Source organism: Candoia aspera, chromosome 1 (genome assembly GCF_035149785.1).
Source record: "Candoia aspera isolate rCanAsp1 chromosome 1, rCanAsp1.hap2, whole genome shotgun sequence".
Lineage (NCBI taxonomy): Eukaryota > Metazoa > Chordata > Lepidosauria > Squamata > Boidae > Candoia > Candoia aspera.
The window spans coordinates 13,531,050-13,556,668 of record NC_086153.1 but is presented as its reverse complement, the minus strand read 5'-3'; the positions used below and the strand labels follow the sequence as shown (position 1 = coordinate 13,556,668).

Sequence of the window (25,619 nt, the reverse complement as noted above, 5' to 3'; positions counted from 1 at the left end):
GGAAAAAATCAACTTATATCCCCATACCAAAAAAGGGGAACACTAAAGAATGTTCAAACTATCGAACAGTGGCACTCATTTCACATGCCAGTAAGGTAATGCTCAAGGTCCTGCAAGGTAGACTTCAGCAATTCATGGAGCGAGAATTGCCAGGTGTACAAGATGGGTTTAGAAAAGGCAGAAGAACTAGGGACCAAATTGCCAATATCCGCTGGATAATGGAAAAAGCCAGGGAGTTTCAGAAAAACACCTATTTCTGTTTTATTGACTATTCTAAAGCCTTTGACTGTGTGGACCATAACAAATTGTGGCAAGTTCTTAGCGGTATGGGGATACCAAGTCATCTTGTCTGCCTCCTGAAGAATCTGTATAACGACCAAGTAGCAACAGTAAGAACAGACCACGGTACAACGGACTGGTTTAAGATTGGGAAAGGAGTACGGCAGGGCTGTATACTCTCACCCTACCTATTCAACTTGTACGCGGAACACATCATGTGACAAGCTGGGCTTGAGGAATCCAAGGCTGGGGTTAAAATCGCTGGAAGAAACATTAACAATCTCAGATATGCAGATGATACCACTTTGATGGCTGAAAGCGAAGAGGAACTGAGGAGCCTTACGATGAAGGTGAAAGAAGAAAGTGCAAAAGCTGGCTTGCAGCTAAACCTCAAAAAAACCAAGATTATGGCAACCAGCTTGATTGATAACTGGCAAATAGAGGGAGAAAATGTAGAAGCAGTGAAAGACTTTGTATTTCTAGGTGCGAAGATTACTGCAGATGCTGACTGCAGTCAGGAAATCAGAAGACGCTTAATCCTTGGGAGAAGAGCAATGACAAATCTCGATAAAATAGTTAAGAGCAGACACATCACACTGACAACAAAGGTCCGCATAGTTAAAGCAATGGTGTTCCCCGTAGTAACTTAGGGCTGCGAGAGCTGGACCATAAGGAAGGCTGAGTGAAGGAAGATCAATGCTTTGGAACTGTGGTGCTGGAGGAAAATTCTGAGGGTGCCTTGGACTGTAAGAAGATCAAACCAGTCCATCCTCCAGGAAATTTGTTGTTGTTTATTCGTTTAGTCGCTTCCGAGTCTTTGTGACTTCATGGACCAGCCCACGCCAGAGCTTCCTGTCAGTCGTCAACACCCCCAGCTCCCCCAGGGACAAGTCCGTCACCTCTAGAATATCATCCATCCGCCTTGCCCTTGGTCGGCCCCTCTTCCTTTTGCCTTCCACTCTCCCTAGCATCAACATGTTCTCCAGACTGTCCTGTCTTCTCATTATGTGGCCAAAGTATTTCAGTTTTGCCTTTAATATCGTTCCCTCAAGTGAGCAGTCTGGCTTAATTTCCTGGAGGATGGACTGGTTTGATCTTCTGGCAGTCCAAGGCACTCTCACAATTTTCCTCCAACACCACAGTTCAAAAGCATCGATCTTCCTTCGCTCAGCCTTCCTTATGGTCCAGCTCTCGCAGCCCTAAGTTACTACGGGGAACACCATTGCTTTAACTATGCGGACCTTTGTTGTCAGTATGATGTGTCTGCTCTTAACTATTTTATCGAGATTTGCCATTGCTCTTTTCCCAAGGATTAAGCGTCTTTTGATTTCCTGACTGCAGTCAGCATCTGCAGTAATCTTTGCACCTAGGAATACAAAGTCTTTCACTGCTTCTACATTTTCTCCCTCTATTTGCCAGTTATCAATCAAGCTGGTTGCCATAATCTTGGTTTTTCTGAGGTTTAGCTGCAAGCCAGCTTTTGCACTTTCTTCTTTCACCTTCATCGTAAGGCTCCTCAGTTCCTCTTCACTTTCAGCCATCAAAGTGGTATCTTCTGCATATCTGAGATTGTTAATGTTTCTTCCAGAGATTTTAACTCCAGCCTTGGATTCCTCAAGCCCAGCATGTCGCATGATGTGTTCTGCATACAAGTTGAATAGGTAGGGTGAGAGTATACAGCCCTGCTGTACTCCTTTCCCAATCTTAAACCAGTCTGTTGTTCCGTGGTCTGTTCTTACTGTCGCTACCTGGTCGTTATACAGATTCTTCAGGAGGCATACAAGATGACTTGGTATCCCCATACCGCTAAGAACTTGCCACAATTTGTTATGGTCCACACAGTCAACAGGACACCCTGGAGAAGATGCTGATGCTAGGGAGAGTGGAGGGCAAAAGGAAGAGGGGCCGACCAAGGGCAAGGTGGATGGATGATATTCCAGAGGTGACGGACTTGTCCCTGGGGGAGCTGGGGGTGTTGATGACCGACAGGAAGCTCTGGCGTGGGCTGGTCCATGAAGTCATGAAGAGTCGGAAGCGACTGAACGGATAAACAACAAAGGGACCTTGGGGGTGGTTTTTTTTTTTTTGGCTTAGTTTGCTTCTTGAATTGTGTTGCTTTATAAACTCTGGCTTATGCCACGAAACTTGTGAACACACCTAGCTGTGGTGGATGCAAATAAACCATGGGTTAGGATGTTGTGAGAACCAAGCTTCTGCGTAGGGGCTTGGTAAGTGCAGCTTCTCAGAATCATGAGGTAAAGTTTCCTTTGAGTTGGGCTTGACGTCCAGGAAGTACAAGGTCATGCAATTTTCTTGTCAGCAGTACCAAAATGATTTTCCATGGCCCTCTTCTGGGATGTTGTATGATCTGCAGCACTAAAAAAACAGGATGTTGCATTTGGTAGAATTCTTCTTTCTGGAGCACCTTTAAAGAAACTGCTTTTGGTTTCCCCTTGGTCTCTCTCTGCGTTTCTATCAACCCAAAGGGAGCTTAAAGATGCAGCTTGAAAGTTGTATACATCCAAACTTTGAGGCATTAAACAATGATAATAAATAATTATTTTAAATGTCAAAGCATTTTGTATGCAAACTCCTATTTATCATCTCCATATGCTATGGAGAAAGATCCATTGAAACAAGTTCACCACTTTAATATTCAAATGTTCTAAATCAGTGTTTTTCAAACTTGGCAACATTAAGATGTGTAGACTTCAACTCCACACATCTTAAAGTTGAAGTCCACACATCTTAAAGTTGCCAAGTTTGAAAAACACTGTTCTAAACCAAAATGCCTGTTGGAACGTTAGAAGTTTCACAAGTTGAGTAAGTCAGACAACTTTCTATTGGAATTCACTGATTTCACTCATTATTTACATTAAACCAATACCACATTCCCCTCCTTTGTTGCTTTTAAACTTTTAATAAATGGTCCAATTAATCACAGAGTTGTCTCTGACGCCACAGCCACTGCCACCGGCCCAATAGGAAACCACCCCGTGTGCCCTGGCTTTTAACGAATGAAAGGCTGGGCTGGAGGGCCATACGTCTGCCTCTTGCCTATAGTGTCATGGCGACCCCTAGACGTGCAGTACTTGCGCCTGCGCAGAGCGAAACAGCGCACTGACAAGCCACCGCCACTGCGCCTGAGTGGATCACAGGCTGGAGGGCGATCCATCGGCCTCTTGCCTGCATCATCATGGTGGTCCTTTGCTGGGAGGAGCTGCGCCTGCGCAGAGCAAAACAAGGTGAAAGGTGAACAAGATGGCGCTGCCCATGTTCCCAAAATGGTGATACTTTGCAGGCGGTAGAAAGGCGAGCTCAGGGTCTCTCCAGGCAAGAGGTCTGTGATGGGGCTTACTGGCTGTCTGCCAGCCTTCCAGAGGATCTGGGCGACATCTCTACGATCCACGAAGGAGCTCCTTCAGGGACCCACAAGCAAGGGCTTCGGTGGCTTGCCCGGACTCCGCATAAGGGGGCTGTCTGAGGGGTGTCTGGGAAGGGGACGGGCCTCCCCCGGGGTGCCATCGCTGAATCCCCGCTTCCACGGTCCCCACCGTCCCTTCCTTGGCCTTCCCCTCGGGTTCCCCTTTGAAGGACGGCCTCGCGGCCTCGCGAAAGCCGCCAAGCGAAAGAGCCTCCGGGAGGTCAAAGCCACCGACGAGACCGCCCCCATTTTCCAGTACGTGGGAGACCGAGCCAAGAGGAAGGACCGAGTCTTCGTGTGCGGCTTCACCTACTCGGGGGCTCTGGGCATCCCGTCCTTTGTCGTCCCGGATGCAGGGAAGAAGCGAAGGCGGATCCAGCCCACGCCTTACCGCCTGGAGGTGGAGGAGAAGGTGAGGGAGGAGGGAAGAATGAGGAGCCCCGCGAGGGGGCAGCGCCGACTTGACTTCACTTGCAGTTGAAACCCCAGGCCAGGTCAGACCTGATACGGGTTGGGATGGGTGACCACCAGGAAATCCCAGGAAGGCCGGTGTCAGCCCTTTGAGGTAGTCCAGACTGGAAACCAAAACCATGAGTACTAACACTACCTTTATTATAAGGGTACAGTAATAGGATCTTGAAAATCGGAAAGCACATCTCCCCTCCTTTACTTTTACTCTCCAGAGTACTAGGGAGGGTCCCTTTTGAGATGCTTCCTACATTTCTTTTCCTTCTGTGGGCTGAGATACCTTTTGCATGATAGTTGTCTAGGCTGTGGCTCTCCGTCCTGTTTCCCAAGGTCATTCTTACAGTCCATTACACCAGGCTCGACTGGGACATCAAAAAGGACCATATTCCAGAAGAAGGCAAAAACATTTCACCAGAGGTGTGGGAATACCTAACAATACAATGTTGACACAGATGAACGAAGGTCTAATCGAGTGGCCCTCAGTCTCGGTGGCTGAAATCAAATTTCTTATTGGACAACTTAAAAAAGGGAAGGCTCTGGGAATGGATTTTATTTCAGCGGAAGTATTAAAGAATAATGTTGAATGGTGGTCCCCAATTTTAGCATCACTTTTTACCTATATTGATAATTTGGGGAGAATCCCAGAGGATTGGGGCCTGGCTATTATAGTCCTGATTTTTAAAAAAGGGAAGATAAATGATCCTGCCAATTACCGACCTATTAGTCTACTGAATATAATTAGTAAGCTATATGCTAGACATTTGCAAGGAAAACTCAAAGACTGGCTGGACCAGAGAAATCTTATAGCGGATGAACAGGCTGGCTTTAGAGAGGGCAGAGGAACTATTGAACAATGCCTGATTCTTCAACACTTGATTGAAAAATATTGTTCCAACAAGATAACATCATTGTATGCTGCTTACATAGACCTAAAGGCAGCTTTTGATTCTATATCTAGGCCTAAGCTGTGGGAGAAGCTGGAAGCCACCTCAATAGATAGCAGGCTTCTCTACCTAATATGTGCCCTACACTCAGATACGGCCTTGAGGGTCAGGTGCAATAGATCTGGGTCACTGTCCAAGCTGATTAAAGTACAAAAGGGGGTGAAACGGGGTTGCATTTTGGCTCCCCTACTTTTTAACTTTTACATTAATGATATGGTAAGATGCCTAAGTCACCCAGACTTTCATCCTCCTAAATTAGGGGACCGAAGTATTGCCCTGCTGCTGTATGCAGACGATGCGGTCATACTCTCCAGGACTCTTATAGGTCTCAAGAGAGCTTTGACATCCTTGGCCCAATATTGTATTAATAATCAGTTAGAAATAAATTATCAGAAAACAAAGATAATGACCTTCGCTAAAAGGCCGAAACTTCGCTCCTGGCATATAAATGGGTACAGAATAGAGCAAGTGACAAGCTTCAAATACCTAGGGGTAGTTGTGCATACCACTGGATCTAGGAAACCTCACTTTGAGTATGCAGCTGATTCTGGACAAAAATCAGCCAATGCCATTCTAAAGTTTTTCCGAAGCGAAGGCGGGTGTCCTAACAGCCAGGAACCACGCTGAGACAAGGAATAGGTCTCTAGTGTTTTATTACTGCTACGTAACAGAAAATCCTAACAAACTGAAGAAGCGTGGGAAAAACCCAGACATATAAACCCCAAAGGCTAAGGCGGGCCCGATCTGTGTCTCTTTGAATGGCTACCTAATTCCTCAGTACTACGCATGCGCTTTACAGCCTGGATGGGAGCCCCCTGCTCACCATCCTTACTCAGGACATCGGGCACTATATTCCAGCAGCTCTTAAGCTCTTCCAGGTGAAGTCATTAGCCCAGCTCCTTTACGGGTCCTGCATTGGTGCTCCGACTTCAAGCATTACACCTCTGGAAAGAGTGCAATCCAAATTTATTAGAGCAGTACTCCAAATGCCCAAATGTGTGACAAACGCTCAACTTCGATTGGAAGTCGGCATGATAAAAGTCGAGGCAAGAGTGCGTCTAGCCTCCCTGAACCTTTGGCTAAAACTCAAGCATTATCCCCAAGGTTTAGCACCACTCATTTTTCAAGATTACTTCCAATCCTCTTGGTTAAAGGACATTGAATTTAGCCTCACAAAGCTAGGATTTTCTACAGATTCAATTCTTAGGATGGATTAAGAACAGGCAAAATTGACCCTGAAGCAAAGGATAAAGGATATAGAGGGACTTACAGAAGGCCCCTCATTTCCTATCTTCAGAGCATAATAAATATATTGTCAATACCGCTAACTACCTTTCTCAATTTGAAATTCCTAGCCAGCGGAAAGCTTTCTCCCTAGCTCAAAGCCATGCACTCCCTTCTGCAGTCTTGGAAGGCAGATACAAAAAAATCCCAATAGCTGCAAGGCGGTGCCCTTGTAACAATGGAGAGATAGAAACTACAGACCATGTGCTTCTCCGTTGTCCTTTTTATAAAGAGCTCAGGAGTAAACTAATATTACCTTTGATTAGTAAATGCCCTAGATGGAAAGATATAGATTGTATGCAAATGTTACTTATAGATGAATATCCAACTGTCACGGCGCAAGTAGCCAGATTCTGCGCAGCTGCTATGAAGATACATCAGATTATGATTGGAAAAATGTAGTAATGTATCCCTTGTAATAACTTTGTGGTCTATATAACACATTTTATATATGATATTTTACTCTTTTTATCACTCCTTTTAATATTTTATATATATTTTTATAGACACTTATACCTGATAGAATATTAGTCATGATAATGCAAATTAATAAGATTGTTTTTAAACTTGATTAAGGGGCTCGCTTACATTGTGATCCAAACGTATTTTAACACCTAATTGGAACTTGTAAACTCAAATGTAAAATTATTGTAATTTAGATGGCTCATATTTTATGGCTAGTGGCTAATGTGCCATAGAATTGTATCTTGTACTGGTCAGTGACCGTAATAAAATCAATTGAATTGTCACCTGAAAAAAAAAAAAAGCCACTTCTGTATTATTGTGTCCATGAAATCACCCCAAGTCAAGCTCGACTTTAAAAATGGAGATCTCAGGGGGTGTCTGCTGTCATAGTGGTCACCTATGTGGCAAAGGATATTTCAGTATTGCACTTTTTAGAACAGCTTTCCAACTGGGTAGCCTTCAGGTATGGGATCTCCTGCTGCTGCTGATCGTCATACTGCCTTATGTTAAATAGTAAAACTAGCTTGGTTTTAATTATGCTTCATAGGTTTCTTCCTCCCACTCCCTATTAAAACAATCTTATAATTCCACAAAAGTCTGCTTTTTTTCCTTTGTTTTTATTACCTGCTAAGAGGTTAACGTAGTAATTACAAACAGACAAAACTAAACCTGTGCATTATATGAATGTATGTGTAAGTGTATAAGAAGTTTTCTTCACAAAAGAAAGGAGACCCCTTTTATATCTAGCCTTTAAAACTCTTCAATTCTCTCGGAATGAACAACTGATCTTTGAGGGACCAAAAAAAGCATGCTTTGTTAAAAATAAACGTAATAAAAAGGAATCACATTTCAGTATGTGTCTCCTGTTCCGTTTCTTTAACGTTGTGTATCAGTTTCTCAGAACAGTATATGAACTGCTTTTACAATCAGAGTTTAGAAGCAGGTTTTCAAGCTGCAGCTGTCTCTGTCACAGCCATTGCTACCAGAACAGTAATTCAGCTTTTGACATCTAAGCAGGATTCCTGTCTTTGAAAAATGCAAAGGAGAATTACAGCTGACTTTTTGAATTGCTGAATATGAGCCTGATTAAGTTTCTGTATGTTCTTCACTTTTTTCTGATTCAGAGAGTTGGGTAGAGCCTCTTCCCTCTCTTTCTTGGCATTAGAAATAGATAATTTGTGTTCCCTACAGATGTTATTAGAGTACATCTCCTGTTATACATTATCATTGGCCTGCTAGCTTTGATGGGAGTTGTGATCCAAAAACACTGGAGAGCTACAGGTTCACCATCTTTATTGTGTGCTTGTTTATATCAAACCAGGACTAAACATCTATGTATATATATTGTTTTAAAGATTTCTTCTGCTGCCTGTGGCTATGGGTTTACACTTCTGTCCTCCAGAACAATGGATATTAACAAGATCTGGGGAATGGGGCTGAACAAAGATTCTCAGATTGGATTTCATAGGAGCAGGAAAGATCGATGTAAGTATGCAGAACTTTGCTAATGTTTGAAATGTTGCATGCTGTCCTTGGCCTGCTATCACTCCCATGCTTTTAATGGGATTGTTACATATTTATTCCATCCTTTAGTCATATTTCCGGGATGCTTGGCAAAAAAACCCAGAACTGTTAAAATTAAATAAAAATTAAAAAATAGATGGTGAAATCAGGCTAAAAAGCAGTCTGCAGGCTTCAGATTATATCTAAAATTCTCAAGCGTTGGGAAAATGGCTTTGCATGGCACTGGAAAACCATTGGGCAGTTGTCAGGCAAACCTGTTGCAGGATAATCCTACAGTTGGACCAAATGAACATTTGGCATGACCCAGTAAATCATTCTATATGTAATAGCTACAAATAGAACATGCATATGCTCAAAAGTATATGACTGGGGACAGTGGTTGCCTTAGTGTCCTTGATGGTGAGCTGCCGGAAACATCTTCCTGGCTGCTATTGCAAACAGGATGCTAACTGTGATCAACCCGTCTAGAATGGCTCTTACTTTTTTAGATTTTAAAAATGGGCATTGCAAGGCCTGTCCAAAAGTACATATTAATATTACAGATTGTGTGCCTAACTACAAACAATAATAGTTGTACTATAAATTGCAGAGAGTTTAAATGCTAATAACTGAACTTCTTGGAGTAACTTAAACCCGTTTATTGTGACTTTTGTTGAGGACTGTCAATAACTTCTATAGCAGATTAAAGGTACCCTCTGTGTATACATGCAATGCATTGTCCTTTTCTTTATCTTTAAGCTAAAGGCTATGAATATGTCTTGGAGCCAAGCCCTGTTCCCTTGCCACTGGCCAAGCCACAGCAGAGCAGAGTTTTGCAAGTGTCCTGCGGGAGAGCACATTCCTTGGTGCTAACAGATGCAGAAGGAGGTGTGTTGGTAGTCTTATACTTTTTGGAAAGATACTGGCCCAAAGTTAATACATAAACCTGTCAGGTTTTTAAATCACTGTCTGGAAGCCAATGTAGTGTCGTGGTTAGGTATTGAGCTGTGACCTGGGAGATCCTGGTTCAAATCCATCCTTAGCTGTGGGAACTCACTGGGTGATGTTGGATCAATCGCTTTTTCTCAGGCCAGCCTACCTCACAGGTTGCTGTTGTACTCTAAAATGAAGGGAGATCCATAGGAGTCCATTACCAACCATGATGATGAAATAATGCCACTGGTGTTGTGATACCATCACAAAAATTACATGAATTGTGCGGTTTATGTTGACAGTGTCATGTCCGATGTCAGTCCATAAATCATTGCGCAGCAATGTAATGTGGTTTGTTTCATCTGTGGATGCCTATAGGGATATCTCTGTGTCTTAAGCTCTTGGAGGAAGGATGGGATTTAAATCTAAAAAATTAAATTATAAATTTGTTGACTCATGCACAACTGGCTGTATTTGCACATCATGGTAAACTATAATCTGTAGTTTAGCAATCACATCATCTGGGTTTGACATCGTACTGAGCCAAAAATAAAAGCTATATTATGGCTTAGCATTAGGTGTGATTCAGTCTTAGTCATTCTTAGACTAAGGCTTAAGTTGGCTAGTCATGATTTTGTGTTCAGTAGATCTTCCCTGATTATGGACTTTTGTTTTATAGAATGTCCATTTTCTCAAAGTTTTACTGGTAGTGGGAAAAAGGAGGGTTGGGAGCTTTTAACCTGGAGCTTTTAACTTTAGCTTGAAGGTGGAGATAGGGAAGAGGTAGGTAAAATATCTTCCCTACTTCCATCTCCAAGCCCAAATCCTCATGTGATTGTGTGAAAATCCATATATGCAGTTATTGTTCTGGGAGTGTTTAAAAAGAAAAATTAATTGCACATTCCCTTCCCATATTTGGGGGTTGACTAAATGAAGGGAGATCATTTAGGCATCTTTCTGAGCTAGGCAGGATATTGGATATTTATGTGATGGGGTCTCATAACTTTTCTTTCAGTCTTTAGCATGGGCAACAACGCTTATGGCCAGTGTGGCCGAAAAGTGATTGAAGGTGAAATATACAGGTGAGAAAGCCTGTTTGGTTCCATATAATGGTTCTTGCTGGAAGTGTCTTATCGAAGCAGGGCTAGAAGTTGTGAGATCTATTTTAACTGGAGCCCTGATTCAAGTTCCACAGTTGGTGCTTTGCTTTCTGGAACTTTGACATCAGAAGTTATGAAAAAAGAAAGCATGCTATGCTGTCCTTGGCTTTCCCCCCTGATTTTTGCTGCATGGCGTCTCCCACCAGTTCCAGGTGGCACCACCACCGATGAAGGATGCTGAGAGATGTTGCCTAGTAACACTTGAGGGTCATAGATTCCCTATTCCTGTTTAAAGGATCCACGGGGCTTCCCTGAGCTCCTAATACGTCCCTGGAATGGAGGAGGAACCGTTCTAGTATTACAACTGATGTAGCTCATTTTCTTCCTGTTGCAACTTTTAAGGAAGAAAAGAAAAGTTCTAGCTTAAGCATTTTCCCCTCTACCTGCTGATGGGAGTGCTCTGTAACTCCCACTTAATATTCAGTGAAGATTCTTTTAATCTCATAACAGATTGATTCTATAGCATAGTTTCGAAGACTAATCAGCCCTTATTCACTGTCGGGAATGTGCTTTGTAAAATGTAGGAAGCTAAACGGGAGCCCTTTGAAATATTGTCAGTAATAGGCATTTACCCAAACTGCATTTTTAAAAATTCCAGCTCTTCACCTTCTTGATGGCTTGCTTCAGTTTCTTTTTATGATTTTTTTTCCCCTGGGCAAAATGCAGCGAGAGCCAGCTCATTAACAGACTGCAAGGCTTTGAAGATAGAGTGGTCCAAGTAAGTCGTCTCTAAAAACTCGTATCCTCTCTTCAAAGGAAAATGTGTTGCGCTGCATCAGTTTTTGTGTGTATCTTTGAAGAGGAAAATACCACACCCTGAATTAGACCAGTGATCAGTCAGGTTTAGCACCCAGACCCTAGTGTAATTTCATGGGGTCTTTGGCCTAATTTCAAACCCCTAAAGCAAGAGATAATTTGAGAACTTGGGTAGAAAAAGATGCCAGAAAGAGAGAAAAGGGTGCGGGAAAGGGTGTTCCTGTTCACTTTTGGTGGGGGTCCCAACTTCTGCTTGCTTCAGCTCTGCCCACCTTTACCTTGGAGAGAATGCAGCTGTCCACTTTAGGTCAAAGCTGACTTTTAGCTGGAATCCAGAATTTTTCCCAACCGAGCTTTGAGAAACGGGATGAATCTTAAAGCCTAGATTTTCTCATCTTCCCTGGCTTTCTTCAACTCAGTACCCCACAAAGATTTTGGCTGCTCATTGCCCATCGCCTCCCTGCCCAGCATAGGGATGATAGGAGTTGTAGTCCAGGACATCAGGAAGGAAGGACGGACCCAGGTCAGGAGGAGACTGGCCCACACTGGCTACATTCACACAACTGGCTTAACTAGGTCAGCTGAAGATGTAGTAACAGCATACTTACAACACACTAAGTTTGGTTTGTATTAAAGTTGGGTTCATTTATTTTGGGGGTGGCTGTATTATGTGATCTCAGGTAATGGGTTAATTCATAACCACTTTAAATGTGCAAACAGAGCCAGTGAATATTAGCAACCCCGCAGCTTTAGTTCTTCATTCTAGTGTGAGAAATCTTGGTTTCATTGACTGATTTTTATTTTTATTTTCTTAGCCTTATATGCCACTCCAATCATATATGACTGGTTCTTGTAGAAGATCTTTTAAAATTTAATAATTCCACAGTAATTCATGTGAACTATATCTCTGAGTTATAATGGGAACACCTGGTTAGGGAAGATTGTTTTAATCCTGGTTTCCTCCTCATATCTTTTTAACTTTGACTCTAGATAGAGCATAAGAGCATTTGGTTAAGCAGCAAGCATAGCATTTAAATTCTAAACTTTTGAATAAATCTTCTCTATTTTTTATTTTGCCTATAGGTTGCCTGTGGGCAGGACCATAGCCTCTTCAGGACTGAGAAAGGAGATGTCTATTCTTGTGGTTGGGGAGCTGATGGCCAGACAGGTGAAGTGTCTGAGATGGATCATGCCAGCAGTTTAATTTAATTTAAACATTAATTTAATTTAATTTATCTTCGATTGGTAATTTAATTTAAACATATTTAAAAGTGCAACCAAGAAAAAATAAAAAATAAAGGAACAAGAAAGAAATAGAAAAAGAGATTTACAAGCTGTATAAAATTGAGTAAGAATTTTCAGATTAGGTTAATGCTACATATAATGGTGATTTTATATCAGTTTTGAACTTCAAAACTATTGTTAAAATCAACTCAATCAATACATAGCAAAGGCAGCCAATATGGTAAGAATTGTCAATCAGAATAAACAATAGCAATTTATCCAATCTGATAAACTATGTCCTTAATATAATAAATCAGGCAAAATCTAATATTTTAAAGGTTTATCTTAAGAGAAACCTGAATTTTGTATATGGTACAATTCCATGTGCAGAATTATATTTCATAAATGGTTTCCAGACAGAATTAAATTCAATATCAAAATTGTTTTTTAAATAAAAAGGGGTTTTTTTTGACGACAGTGCCTACTCTTGTAGCTTAGTCTGTTATTCTTCTAAAAGGGAGTTCTATGTAATTTCAAGTTAGAAGCATAAAGTATTCGAGCAGCTGCCAATGGACAGTGCCAACTCTATATACATTGTAGGAATGTAATCCTATTAATGTTTAACAGAAAAACAGCTGGCAATAAAGTCAACGGGAAAGTTGATATTTATCATTGTTTCATTCTGTGACGAATCACCTTCCAGAATTGTTGAGCTTTATGACATTGCCACCAAGTGTGGAAAAAAATGATCCAACCTGATTGTTGCATTTCTAGCAGTTTTTTTTTTTTTGATCCACTCTTGACCATAGAAGTGGAGACTGGGACATTATTGATTTTGCTTCCAAAGTAGAAGTGTGTAAGTATTTTGCACCTCTTGAGCAAGTTACTTTGAAAGACCGAAGGGTGCTGAGTAAAGTGAATGAAAGGCATAGAAATGGCTACACCAATCCTGACTTGCAAAATAAATACATGAATTAAGGAATAATATTTTTAGAAACATGGATGAATTGGACCAGAGGTTATCAAATTGTAGCTTATAGAAGAGCCTCTGACTCTCTCATTTTCCTTCCTTCCGATGATTGAGATCAATACCAATTTGATCTAGATTGGTTTATATAAGAGTCTGACAACACTGCTGGTGATTTTCATAACTTGATGCAGTCCATTAATTTTGCCCTAAGCATTATTTACAAGTTAAAGGTAAGAGTATGGTTGTAAATACACAGGAGGTATGCTTTGATTTGTAGCATGAGCATATGTGCCTGCATACAGAGTTACATGCGCTTCATTGTTTATGAGGTGATCTGCAAAGAGTCCTTAATTTTTAGTGGCCTTCGAGATTAAAAAAAAACATATAATTTAGAGCTGCTGCTTCAGAAATTCCAGGAATACATATATAATACAATAGTAACTTGAATAAAACCATTGTAATGAAAAATATAAAGCCTTGAATATTTTTTTTTAATCCCACCTTTATTATTTTTATAAATAACTCAAGGCGGGGAACATACCAAATACTCTTTCCTCCTCCTGTTTTCCCCACAACAACAGCCCTCTGAGGGGAGTTGAGCTGAGAGAGGGGGACTGGCCCAAGGTCACCCAGCCGGCTTTCATACCTAAGGCGGGACTAGAACTCACAGCCTCCTGGTTCCTACCCTATTGCCTTAACCACCAGACCAAACTGGCTCTCTAATAATAATAATAATAATAATAATAATAATAATAATAATATGCATGCATTTGCCTCTGTTTATTTGTCCATGTTCTGTAGAAGTGAACAAATCTTCTTGTTCCTTCATCTTCTTTTCAGGAGTGCCCTTAGGGCGTGGTCCAAAAAGTCAAGATGGTGTCTGCAAAGTTGCCATCAGAGCACTGCCTACTTTTTGTGTGTGGTGCCGCCATCTTGACTTTGTGGAGCACATCCTGCAGATCCCCCACTTCTCTTTCAGTAGAACTGAAAGGCAGCTTATAAAATGAATTGCCCCTAGTGCCAGCTCCTGAGGCGTGGGACCAGTAATGCTGGATGAGGACCAGGGGAAAGCTCACAAGATGACATTAGATTAGCCCAGATTGCTCAACCTGGCCTACTTTGCAGGATTGCTGTGAGGATAAAACTGGTAGGGTGGAGTCCTATATGCTTGAGGAAGAGCAGTATGTAATTATTAACTGGTTGATTTCCTTTAAGTATGCATTGATTTCCTTTAAGTATTGATTTCCTTTAAGTATGCACTGAGCTTCCTTCTCTTTCCTTCCCAACTAGGCCTAGGCCATTACAACATCGTCAGCGTTCCCACAAAACTGGGCGGAGACATTGCAGGCGTCCGCATTGCACAGGTCGCAACCTATGGAGATTCTTGCCTTGCTGTGTCTGAGACTGGCGAGCTCTTTGGCTGGGGAAACTCGGAGTATCTCCAGCTGACGTCTGTTACTGAGATGACCCAGGTTAGGATGGTTTCCATGTGCCTGACCTGGCAGACCTTTTTTTCACAGGAAGAGCGGGAGGCTGGATTGGCTGGGGCATACAGTTTTTGACAGGATCAAGCATGCACTCATCCTCTGGGTAGCATGCTAAGGTCTCTTTTTCCAAAACTAGGCATGGCTAAGATTGAGAGATGGGTGGGAGCAGGAGAAAAATGACATTTGATTTCATTGAAATGTCAGGCTAGTTAGAATTACATTAATTAAAAACAGTGCATAGGTTAATCATTTTTCAGTTTGGTCACATTAAAAATGGAGATTTGCTGGTAACCTGGGGAAGGGCTGTTGGAGGCCTGATCCAAGGTTTTGGGAGGTCGGGGGTTCAAGGTCTGCAGTTCTGAATTAGGCGTAATGAGGATGTCTGTCCTAATGCTCCATTAGCAGAGATCCATACTAGGCATAGTATAACCTTCCAGGCATCTGCCAAAGATCAGTGGTCCATGAGGCTGGAGGCCTAGTAGAAGGAAATCAGGGGTGTCTAGTTCTGGATATGCCTAAAGCGACATCCTCATGCTGGAGACAATATTGCTCTGCCCCAGGCTCAAATAGAGGCGGTAGCTGTATACTACTCTGTCAGCCCTTTGAGGTAGGCCAGACCAGGCCACGAAGCATATAGCGCAAGTTTGATTGGAACCCAACTTTATTGATATAGTCTACAGTAACAGAAACTTGAAACCTGGAGTTTTCCGTTCCCTCCCTCTTCTACTCTGGTGCAGTGTTTCTTGACCTCAACAACTTTAAGCCGTGTGGACTTCAACTCCCAGAATTCCCCAGCCAGCATGCTCTAGTGAATTAGGGTGCAGCCAGTTTAAGCTTCTGTTTCACACTTTCTCTGATTTCTGGGCTTCAAGCATGCTTTTGTTTTTGTAACTGTCGACTCTCCATAGTTTCTCCCTTTCTGTGGCTCTCTAGAGTGACCTAGGATCAGTCCTCTGGATACAGCTGTTGTGGGAGGCTGAGATTGCAGCCAAGGGATTCCCTCCAAGCCATTTGCCAGGCCCAGTTTGCAATGCTTAAAATGGAAAGGAGAGGCTCTGCTAATATAGGAGAGCAGAACCTGATCAGTGGGAAACCCATGGTATTTTGGCCTGCTGGTTCACTGAATGGGATTACTAACATTGGTAGGTACTGACCACACACTACGTCAGAACTGGCTTTATATCAGGGGTGTGGTTCTCCAGATGTTGTTGAACCACCATTCCCACCAGCCTCAGCTGGTATGGCTGGGAAGTGTCATTCTGCCATATCTGGAGAGCCATGGGTTCTCTACAAAAGGGGAAGAGAAAAGAGAGTTAGATTTCCAGGCTCTTGAATGCTAACCTACTGCACTTTTGCAGAGCTCAGGATGGCACAGTGCTGAACCTTGGTGTGTGTGTGTGGAAATGAAATTTCATAGACGTTAAACTGGACAAGCTTTGGATTTGTAAAGGATTTGTACAGGAGACTGTAATGCTTTTCTTTCAGTTCAGTTCAGTACAGTTTATTCATGATCATTGGCCAGTACATAAAGCTCTTCTTCTGAAAGTCTTAAAATAATAGACATCGTCACATTCCAAACTTGCACCCGTTGTAGGTCAACGTGCCCAGACATTTGCCTTTTAATATTGGGAGAGTGAAGGAAGCTGCTTGTGGTGGAACCGGCAATGCTGTCTTAACTGGTGAGCCTCTTTGCAAGGGTCGTTTTTTCCCTCTAAACCAGGATAAGATAGAAGTGAGCAAAATCGTAAATTGCAGTCCTTTACTGTGGGCTTTGCTGGCCGAGGCTGATGGGGGTGAACTGCTGCTTTTCAGTAAATGGATTATCTGCTTGTGAGTTCAAAGCACCTTTGCAAAATATCATGTATGCTGATTATGTTAGCTGACTTTTTTCTGGTTTGTGCTACTCTGGGGGGCACGGTCCCAAAAAATGGCTTAAAACAATCTAAGCCAGTGTTTCCCCACCTCAGCAACTTTAAGATGTGTGGATTTCAACTCCCAGAATTCCCCAGCTATCATGAAGTCCACAAACCTTCAAGTTGCTGAGGTTGAGAAACACTGATCTCAGCCAATACATAAAAATACTTGGAATTAAGGCAAACCAAACAGACTTACTAAAGACAGTGAATACTAAGCCTTGCTGGTTGGTGCTCGTCTGTGGGCAGCTTGATTGTGGAAGTCTTCCTACAGTCTTTTTTTTGTTCTTGGTAACAACTTCCAGGTGACAATTTTTGGAGAATTCAAATGGGAGAGTAAGATAAATACAGGTAGTCCTTGACTTACGACCATAATAGGAACCGGAAAATTTGTCATTAAGTGGTGTGGCTGTTAAATGAGGCATCATGTGACCACCTGATCCTATGACATTTTTTGTGGTGATTGTTAAGTGAATCACTGTGGCAGCTAAGTAAATCATGTGGTCGTTAAGTGAATCACATGGTTCCCCATTGATTTTGCTTGTTGGAAGCCAGCTGGGAAGGCCACAAATGGCAATCACGCGACCCCAGGATGCTGCAACCATCGTAAATACGTGCCAGTTGCAAGCGCCTGAATTTTGATCATGTGACTCCAGGAATGCTGCGACAGTCTTAAGTGGAGCACCAGTCGTAAGTAGCCTTTTTAGTGCCGTCATTACTTTGAATGGTTGCTAATTGAATGATCGTAAGTTGAGGACTACCTGTAAAGGCAACTTATATCCTGGGTAAATTGAGTTTTCCCGAGACTGTGGAATCACTTCAGGAGTTGTCATGTAATCCCTGGGAAAGACGCATTGTGCAGCGCTAGTGCTTAGATGCCATGCTGTCCCTAAACTATCAGTCATGATAAGGCTTACTATGGTGGCCTTTCCCATGCTGCGTACTAACACCAGGGCTGTGTTTCTGCAATATTGAACCATGGTCTGCCCATCCAACCCTGTTTCTGTATAGACTTGCATCCTGTGTGAAGCCAGCTGTTACAATCTCACCTATTTTTTTTCTAATAATCTAGAGGAAGGCCATGTTTTTGTGTGGGGCTATGGAATTCTTGGGAAAGGACCAAATCTTATGGAAACAGCCACGCCTGAGATGATCCCACCTTCCCTTTTTGGCTTGTCGGACTTCAATCCTGACATCTGCGTGGCCTGGATCCGTTGTGGACTCAACCAATTTGCAGCAATCAACAGTAGGTATCGTAGAGCAAAACTGTAAGTACATCTATTTAGAAAAAAGCCTCTATATTTAGTGAGAATTACTCCAATATATTTATGTAAGGGATTGTCTTTTAGTTGTCCGGAAGTTTTAAAGTTCTCTCTTGTTCCCAAATCTGGAGTTGACTTTTTTCCTGTTTCCTGTAAATTATATTGTTTTGCTCAAGTATCCAGTACTGATCCCAACGTATTTTTGTAGTAATGCATTCGATTCAGTTTTTGCTGCAAACCTTAATTATCTGTCAGCATTGGTTTCAGTTCAGGTGCCTGACTCCAGTCCTGTTACCTACTATATTTGTATCATGGTCTGTGATCCACATGCTCCACTGGTTGAGCTGTTGTGACATCATAGAACGTTAATCAGTATCTTAACTGCTCAGTGTCAATGTGTCAACAATAGCATGTTGAGAATTAACCCATCTTGGAAGGAAAAAAGCCAGATTAAAAAATAACTGTAGGGTCTAAGGGACAGGAGGAAATATATGGAAATATGAAAGAAGTGAAAATGTCTGTGTAGAAGAGTGATACTTCTGGTCTCTTCGTTATATGGAATAAGAGTTGGGTATATCAGGAGGAAATTCAAAGTAAGCTGAATGCAGTGGGAGTTGGATATTTAAGAGTAGTCTGATAAAACGGGACGAAATAGGCTCAAGAATGAATGGATCCTGAATCAGTGTGGATTGAATGTGAAAGGTGATGATGAAGTGTCAGCAAGAGCAAGGTGGTTCATAACGAAGGTGATGAAAGGGGGAGAGAGTTGCAGAAAAAATGTCTATGCTGAAATCCTTGAGGAAAGAAGAGTAGTGGCTGGGTGCATACAACACACCGAGGCTGGGTTAACAAAACACATTTGCTGTGTTCACATAACATGCTGTGCCTAAACAAACAAACTATTGTGATGGTTCATGGGATTGCGTATCACATGCTAAGACAAAGGCAGGGTTCCAAGAACCTGCTGAATCACAAACTTTTGAGTACTGTTTTAACCTAGGTTAGCATGTGGTACAAACCCAACCGGGGTGTGCTTAAGAAGCTAGTGTAGGCAGGCACATCTGTGAGAATGGTATGCGTGCATTGCTTTTAATGTAAAGTCCTGTAAAAAATGGCTCATATAAAATTAAAAACAAAAGGGAAGTGCCCAGGATTCTTTTAGTGCAGGGGGTCAGATTTCCTAATCTATTTGTGCCCATTGTTTCCTATGAATGACAACAGAAGTACTCCTTTATGTTGCAACCTACAAGAGGTAGCAGCACAGCAAAATGTGGGAAGTGGTAATACCGTTTCCCCTCCACTCAGAATAAGGGTTTTTAAATCACAAGAGAAAGAACATTTTGTGTTATGGATTAACACTACAATATTCTGTGTGTCAGCACCCATTAATGAATCTCTGTGCTGGTATTTATGGAAAAATACTGAATTGCAGCCTTCCCAAATGTCCATTCCTCACAACAGACAGCATACGACCTGCTACTTTTCTATCAGCGTTCTCATGTCTTGAAATGTCTTCATTCAATTTCCCATCTTTAGTAAAGCTACAGAAATGCATTTACTTGTTCCATTTCTTCACAGAACGTGCAATCGTTCACTCCATTTTCTGCATCAAATGCAGCTACCTCAGTCTTCGGTGCATTAATTTTCAGACTTGTACTCCTCTTTGCTTCATACAATCTATCTAACATTTGTTGGAAGTTGTTCAGGTTCTCAGCCAACAGCATGAAATCATCTGCGCACATGAAAGTACATGAACGATACTGCCCCTAGCCAACACACCTCTAACGTCACCATAGGCACGCCTTAGAGCTGTATCCATATCTATGTATATACTACTAAAACTCTCGTGTCTCTTGATTGTCACCTTTAACTGGATGAAACGGTGCATCACAGGGCAACGGTTTTTGAACCAAGGTACCTCGAATGGGCTAGCTTACGGAATGTGTCCAAAATCCAGGACCCAGACTCCCATGGAATAGAAATCCGGCAAATTTTACAAAACATTTTAGGACATAATACAAAACGTCATAAAATATTTCCTGTGGTCAGCTCCTGATGTTTGACTGTGCTAAATGGTTCAACATGGGCTACTTTCAAGGCAGGTACATTTCATTTCTCCCTGAATTTTTAAGAAATTTTCCAGTACATTAGAAGCTCTGCCATTGTCGAAGGCATTGAGGAATCTGATAAGGAAGTATCTCTGAAACGATGACCCAGGGTTGTCTACTATGCATTAAACAACCAAGGGGACATCATACACTTTGACTTGATCCCTGCTCAGTGTTGGTCATAGTTTATTTCCATTATATACTATACTAATCACATTCAGCAACAGTCCAACTCTCTATATTTACCCAAAACATTCCATAATGCGAGCCTACTCACACAATGAGAAACATATGAATGTAAGAGTATTTCTTACATTCATATGTTTCTCATTGCCCTAAAGAGCAGAAATCTGATGTGAATAACTCTTTCCTGGAACAAAGCTTCAATGCCCTTCCCAAATTTTACTCAGAGTTGCCTCTTGCATCTGTTTTTTGCCAAACATCTCCCCAGGCACGCTTAACAAACAAATCCCTCTATAGCTCCATGTTGAGTTAATGGGCATGGTAGGATGAGAGGGCTCCTGCATTCATTTTTAATTATATGAAAAAGTGGTGGAAAATCTGATTTTAAATACATATCCCTGAAAGTCCACAAAACCTTGAGTGACATTTGATTTTTTTCTATTGGTTTGCAGACCGCGGAGAACTCTTTATATGGGGCAAAAATGTGCGAGGGTGCTTGGGAATCGGCAGAATGGAAGACCAATTCTTCCCCTGGAGGGTAAGAAATGTCATTATTATTGTTATTATTATTATCTGAAGTTGCCACCCAACTCCCAGCAACTCTGGGCGATTTGCAAACGATTTAAAACATGAAAAACAGACAATAAAAGACAAGAACAAAAGGGTAGAGATTGCAGAATAACAGACTGGGTAGAAAAAAAAGAAAACAATCTAGGTTAAAAGGAGGCTTCAGTCATCCTCATCAAAGGATTGGAGGAAGAGTTCGGTCTTCAGGCCCCTTCGCAACCCCAGCAGGGTGGGGGCCGTTCGTATCTTGGGGGGAGCCTCATTCCAGATATTTTGAAGAGTATTTGCTTTCCAAAGGGATCTAGCTGCAGCTGTAGGGGGATTGGGCAGCAGCAGCCTAAATAAAGGTGCCAAATCAGCAGATAATGTCTGTATTCCAGCATCTTGGGCTCCAGGAGATGAAATGGGATGCTCTTGATTTCGATTAATGGTAGCTTGCCATGTGACCAGCGTATACTATTTTTTGCTATGGGGTTTTTGCTATTTGATTCTAGTCCTTATTGGAAGCTTTATTAGTTTCAAACAACCACTTTGTAAAGCATAGTAGAAGCTGGCCTCTTATCTAGTTCAGCTGCTCTGCATCTTTTCCCATTTGGGAAGAGCAGGAGGGATTAAAATATTTTTCTGTGTGTGCCAAAAAAGGGTGTTCTGCACACTTGCCTGATATATGGAGAAAAACATTTTTTTTCTGTGTAGTAGGTGAGCTTAAAGTGTGACCTCCTGACCCATCTAATGAACAGAGAAAAAAATAGCCGAGCAGGAGAATTAATCTGTTTGATTGCTTGTTTTCTGGAAAGTGACATCAGAATGGGGCTTCTGTTCCTTAAAAGTAACACCTTCACATCCAAGCTAAGGTTTGAATCTGGCCTTCAGGTCCCAAATCCTACTCTAAACCATTGTTGAGCATGACGTCTGATCATTTATATACTACTAAAACTCTTGTGTCTGTTTGATACTTTGTAACCTTTAACTAGGCAAAACAGTGCGTCATAGGCCAACATTTTTTGAACCAAGGTACCCAAATGGGCTAACTTAACAGAATGTGTCCAAAATCCAGGACCAAGACTCCCATGGAATAGAAATTTGGCAAATTTTATTTTATGACTTGACTTGACTTTAAGTCCAGTCGTGTCCGACTCTAGGGGGCGGTGCTCATCTCCGTTTCAAAGCCGAAGAGCTGGCGTTTGTCTGTAGACACTTCCGTGGTCATGTGGCTGGCATGACTAAACAAAACGCCGTTACCTGCCTGCCGAAGCGGTACCTATTAATCTACTCACATTTGCATGTTTTTGAACTGCTAGGTTGGCAGGAGCTGGGACTAGCAACGGGAGCTCACCCCGTCACGCGGATTTGAACCGCCAACCAATTTATTTTATGACGTAATACAAAATGTCATAAAACATTCCTGTGGTCAACTCCTGATGTTTGACTGTGCTAAATGGTTCAACATGGGCTACTTTCAAGGCAGATAGACCTCGTCCTGAATTTTTAAGAACGTTTGCATTACATTAGAAGCTCTGCCATTGTTGAGGGCATTGAGGAATCTGGTAAGGAAATATCTCTGAAATGATGACCCAACAGGTCACGGGTTGTCTAGTAACCATTATAGAGAAGGCTTAATCCTCTACAGAATTAATCTGGAGGTGCTTGTATGATGGCAGTTGCATTTGACATTTGTAAAAGTTTGGGATTAACATTGCACACAGTGCTGCAAATAGCACCATCCTAGCACAAAAGGAAGAGTTTTGAGCCTCTTTCGAGTGTTCCCGAAGAGACTTCTTCCCACTGCCTGGCCTGAATTTACTCACTCATCTTTGTTGAGCTTCCCCAACAATTCCTTTGGCGTGACTGCTAGTATTCCTTCAGTCAGCAGATTGCTTAATCTACAGCAGTGTTTCCCAGCCTCAGCAACTTTAAGACGCGTGGACTTCAACTCCCAGAAATCCCCAGCCAGCGTGCAGGGAATTTAACCATGCAGGGTGGACACATGGCCCTGTTTGGCAGCCAGTGAGCAGAACCACCAGGAAGTTTCCACCCAGGGATGTATGGGTCCTGTGCATTGAGGTTCCCCAGTTGCTTGCAATATTTTGCCAGCCAAAATCTGCAGTCACAAAACCTACACAGCATCCAGTAGGAGAGGATGAGGTTCAGGACACTGTCCTGGTTTTGAGGGGAAGCGACAGATGTAAATGAACTCCCTGAACCCTCTGCTGGGCCACCTTGGATGGAACTGGATGGTCCACGTTAGGGGCTACGAGCGGACTTGAACATTAGTGCTCTTTTCAAAGCACATTTGCAGATTTCCAGCTTTTGCCATTCTGAAGCCCAGCATGGGAAGAAAGCGAGTGGGACTGCTAAAAAAAGGACAGAAATATATTCTTGGGATTTGCTATAAGCCGGGAAAATAGATGGATGCAAGTGGATTTTAATTTTCCTTCTCCTTTCTTCTTTAGGTGACAGTGCCAGGTGAGGTGGTGGATGTGGCCTGTGGCGTAGATCACATGGTCATTCTGGTTAAATCCCTTGTTTAGTACTGTTCCTGCATGGTAGTGCCTGTCCAGATGAGCAGGAAGCCAAATTATTCAAGCCTTTACTGGGGCCCTCTGGTTAGCCTTTTTGGGGAGAGCTGACCGAAGCCAGGAAGACCTTTGTGAGCCGATTAGGAGAGATTGAGCATGCAGGAACAGTAACCCAAGGAGTGGCTGAAGGACACACAAACATGGTGGGATCATGTGCAGACTTTGCAGTTGGACATGTATTGCTAATGCCAACCATCCTGGGTTCTTTAAAAACAAAGCACCCCAGTTTTCCTGGGTAGTGTTAGCATGTTGTTGCTGCGGAGGTCCTGAGACAGCACCAGACAACAGAATCATGTCTGTTTAATAGTAAAGGAGGATGTGCTGTACTGCAGGGTGACCTGATGCTTCCAACAGCTTTAGGCGGTGCTTGTGGACCCTCAGATTAAGTTACAAGCTTGTTTTTTTTAATGAACAGAGCCATACAAGATCACCTCTCATAAGGTTTCAGCATACTCAAGGGAGATCGTGTGAGATCTTAGGAGCCAGGTTTGGTGATCCCATGAGTTTTATGTCATTGGCTAACTAATAAAATTATGTATCTAATGCCAAAAAGATTGGTGATCCACCACTCTTCTATTTGAGGGTAAATACTCAGAGATGATCTGTTTCCAAATAGCTGTTTCATTAGAGTTCTTTCCTGAAGGCTGTTCCTGAAAGTGTCTTTCTGAGGCCCTTTTCATGGAGTTCTTCCCTGGCCTGTCCCCACAGATGTCATTCCCTCAACAGGCTGTTGTGCCCTTCCTCGGGTAGATTTGCTCAGACATACCAAATCATGCATCTGCGCACATGCTCTTCACTCGAGGAGGAGGCACTCTCAAAATTTCCGGGCAAGAGAAACATCATTTTCAGCTTCTGGCTGAGACAGTCCAGTGGCTCCAAGTTGGAATTAACTTGGAAGAAGCACAGAGATGTTGGAAAACTTTTTCTTTACTGTTGGTGAATCAGCGGGTTTGTTGGCATCTCCATTGCTTTGTCTGACATGGCCGTGAGCAGGAAAACTAACAACTCCACGATCCGAACCGGAACAAATGATAAGTAGTCTAAATTGTGGCTTACTGAAACAAGCCAGTTTCAAGCTAAGGAACATGAAAGGAGATGTGTATTGCCCAGTTACGATTCCTACCCCATTTAATTGAAAAGGAAGCCAGAATTGCTTTCCTTGCAGCTGATTCTTACAGCTTAGTTAGGAAGCAGAAACAGCCTCCCACTGAAACTCTGCTCCCCACCTGCCAGAGGGGACCATAATAGTGTTTTACAGGCTTGGAAGCTCTCAGACCAGAAAAAAACATCAAGTTACACTGAATCCTGGAATTTAGTAGTCCCGTCATCAGAAGCGAGAGCTGCGGCAGAATTCTGCATGGTGGGGTAGAATTAATTGCAATTCTTAGCACTCCATTCCAATGTCTGGCTGCTAAATTCAGCAGCCACTAAGCATGTTCAGACTTCATTTGAGAGTTTATTTAGAACAGTGTTTCTCAACCTCAGCAACTTCAAGCTGTGTGGACTTCAACTCCCAGAATTCCCCAGTCAGCCCTGCTGGCTGACTGGGGAATTCTGGGAGTTGAAGTCCACACAGCTTGAAGTTGCTGAGGTTGAGAAACACTGATTTAGAATCTCTCCCTTCCCCCAAGAACATATTTTAAAGATTTTTGGGTGCTTCAGCAAATCTCAGGATTGCCTCTTCAGCAGCTTGCGGCTACCTCACTCTTGGGCCTAGTTTTGGGTGCCTACAATTGGTATTCAAAACATGAACAATGGAAATGGAATAGATTATTATTTGTTACCTAGTAGAAAGCAGCATGGGTATAAAGAAGGGAGAAAAGATTCAGAGGGACACCAAAACTTATTTAAATTTTGCACCAAAGATGTATTGGGAGGCTGCACAGGGCTCTTTTAGAGGTATACAATTGCAGCAACACAGAGGAGGTTTTTCTAAGTATCAGTATTCAGAAATTGTATTTTTCATTTCCAAAACACCACAGCCTGAGCTCAGCCCTTTTAATAATCCTCAATAGCTCAAGGAGGAATTACACAAACAAACAAAATTCAATTTTCCCCCCCTTGCAGCTGAACTGGATGTAAGACAGTCTTTTCCAACCTTATATGCTCC

General features: G+C 42.3%; 1 protein-coding gene across 1 annotated transcript; it reads left to right on the top strand.

Annotated features, from left to right (window-relative positions):
* The first annotated feature begins 3,517 nt into the window (after nucleotides 1-3,517).
* Nucleotides 3,518-23,974, top strand: RCC1L (RCC1 like). The gene is made up of 11 exons (XM_063297437.1): nucleotides 3,518-4,115; nucleotides 8,220-8,349; nucleotides 9,127-9,255; nucleotides 10,316-10,382; nucleotides 11,127-11,178; nucleotides 12,300-12,384; nucleotides 14,701-14,882; nucleotides 16,492-16,576; nucleotides 17,883-18,056; nucleotides 20,816-20,901; nucleotides 23,384-23,974. The coding sequence occupies exons 1-11, from the start codon at nucleotides 3,627-3,629 to the stop codon at nucleotides 23,459-23,461; spliced, it is 1,557 nt and encodes a 518-aa protein (XP_063153507.1). The 5' UTR covers nucleotides 3,518-3,626; the 3' UTR covers nucleotides 23,462-23,974.
* The last annotated feature ends 1,645 nt before the right edge of the window (nucleotides 23,975-25,619 follow it).

Excerpts from the sequence above, each read along its gene's own strand:
- RCC1L (XM_063297437.1), top strand. The coding sequence starts at position 3,627 with ATGGGGCTTACTGGCTGTCTGCCAGCCTTCCAGAGGATCTGGGCGACA. Across the intron at positions 12,385-14,700 it reads GGGAGCTGATGGCCAGACAG|GCCTAGGCCATTACAACATC; the intron begins GTGAAGTGTCTG and ends CTTCCCAACTAG. Across the intron at positions 20,902-23,383 it reads ACCAATTCTTCCCCTGGAGG|GTGACAGTGCCAGGTGAGGT; the intron begins GTAAGAAATGTC and ends TTTCTTCTTTAG.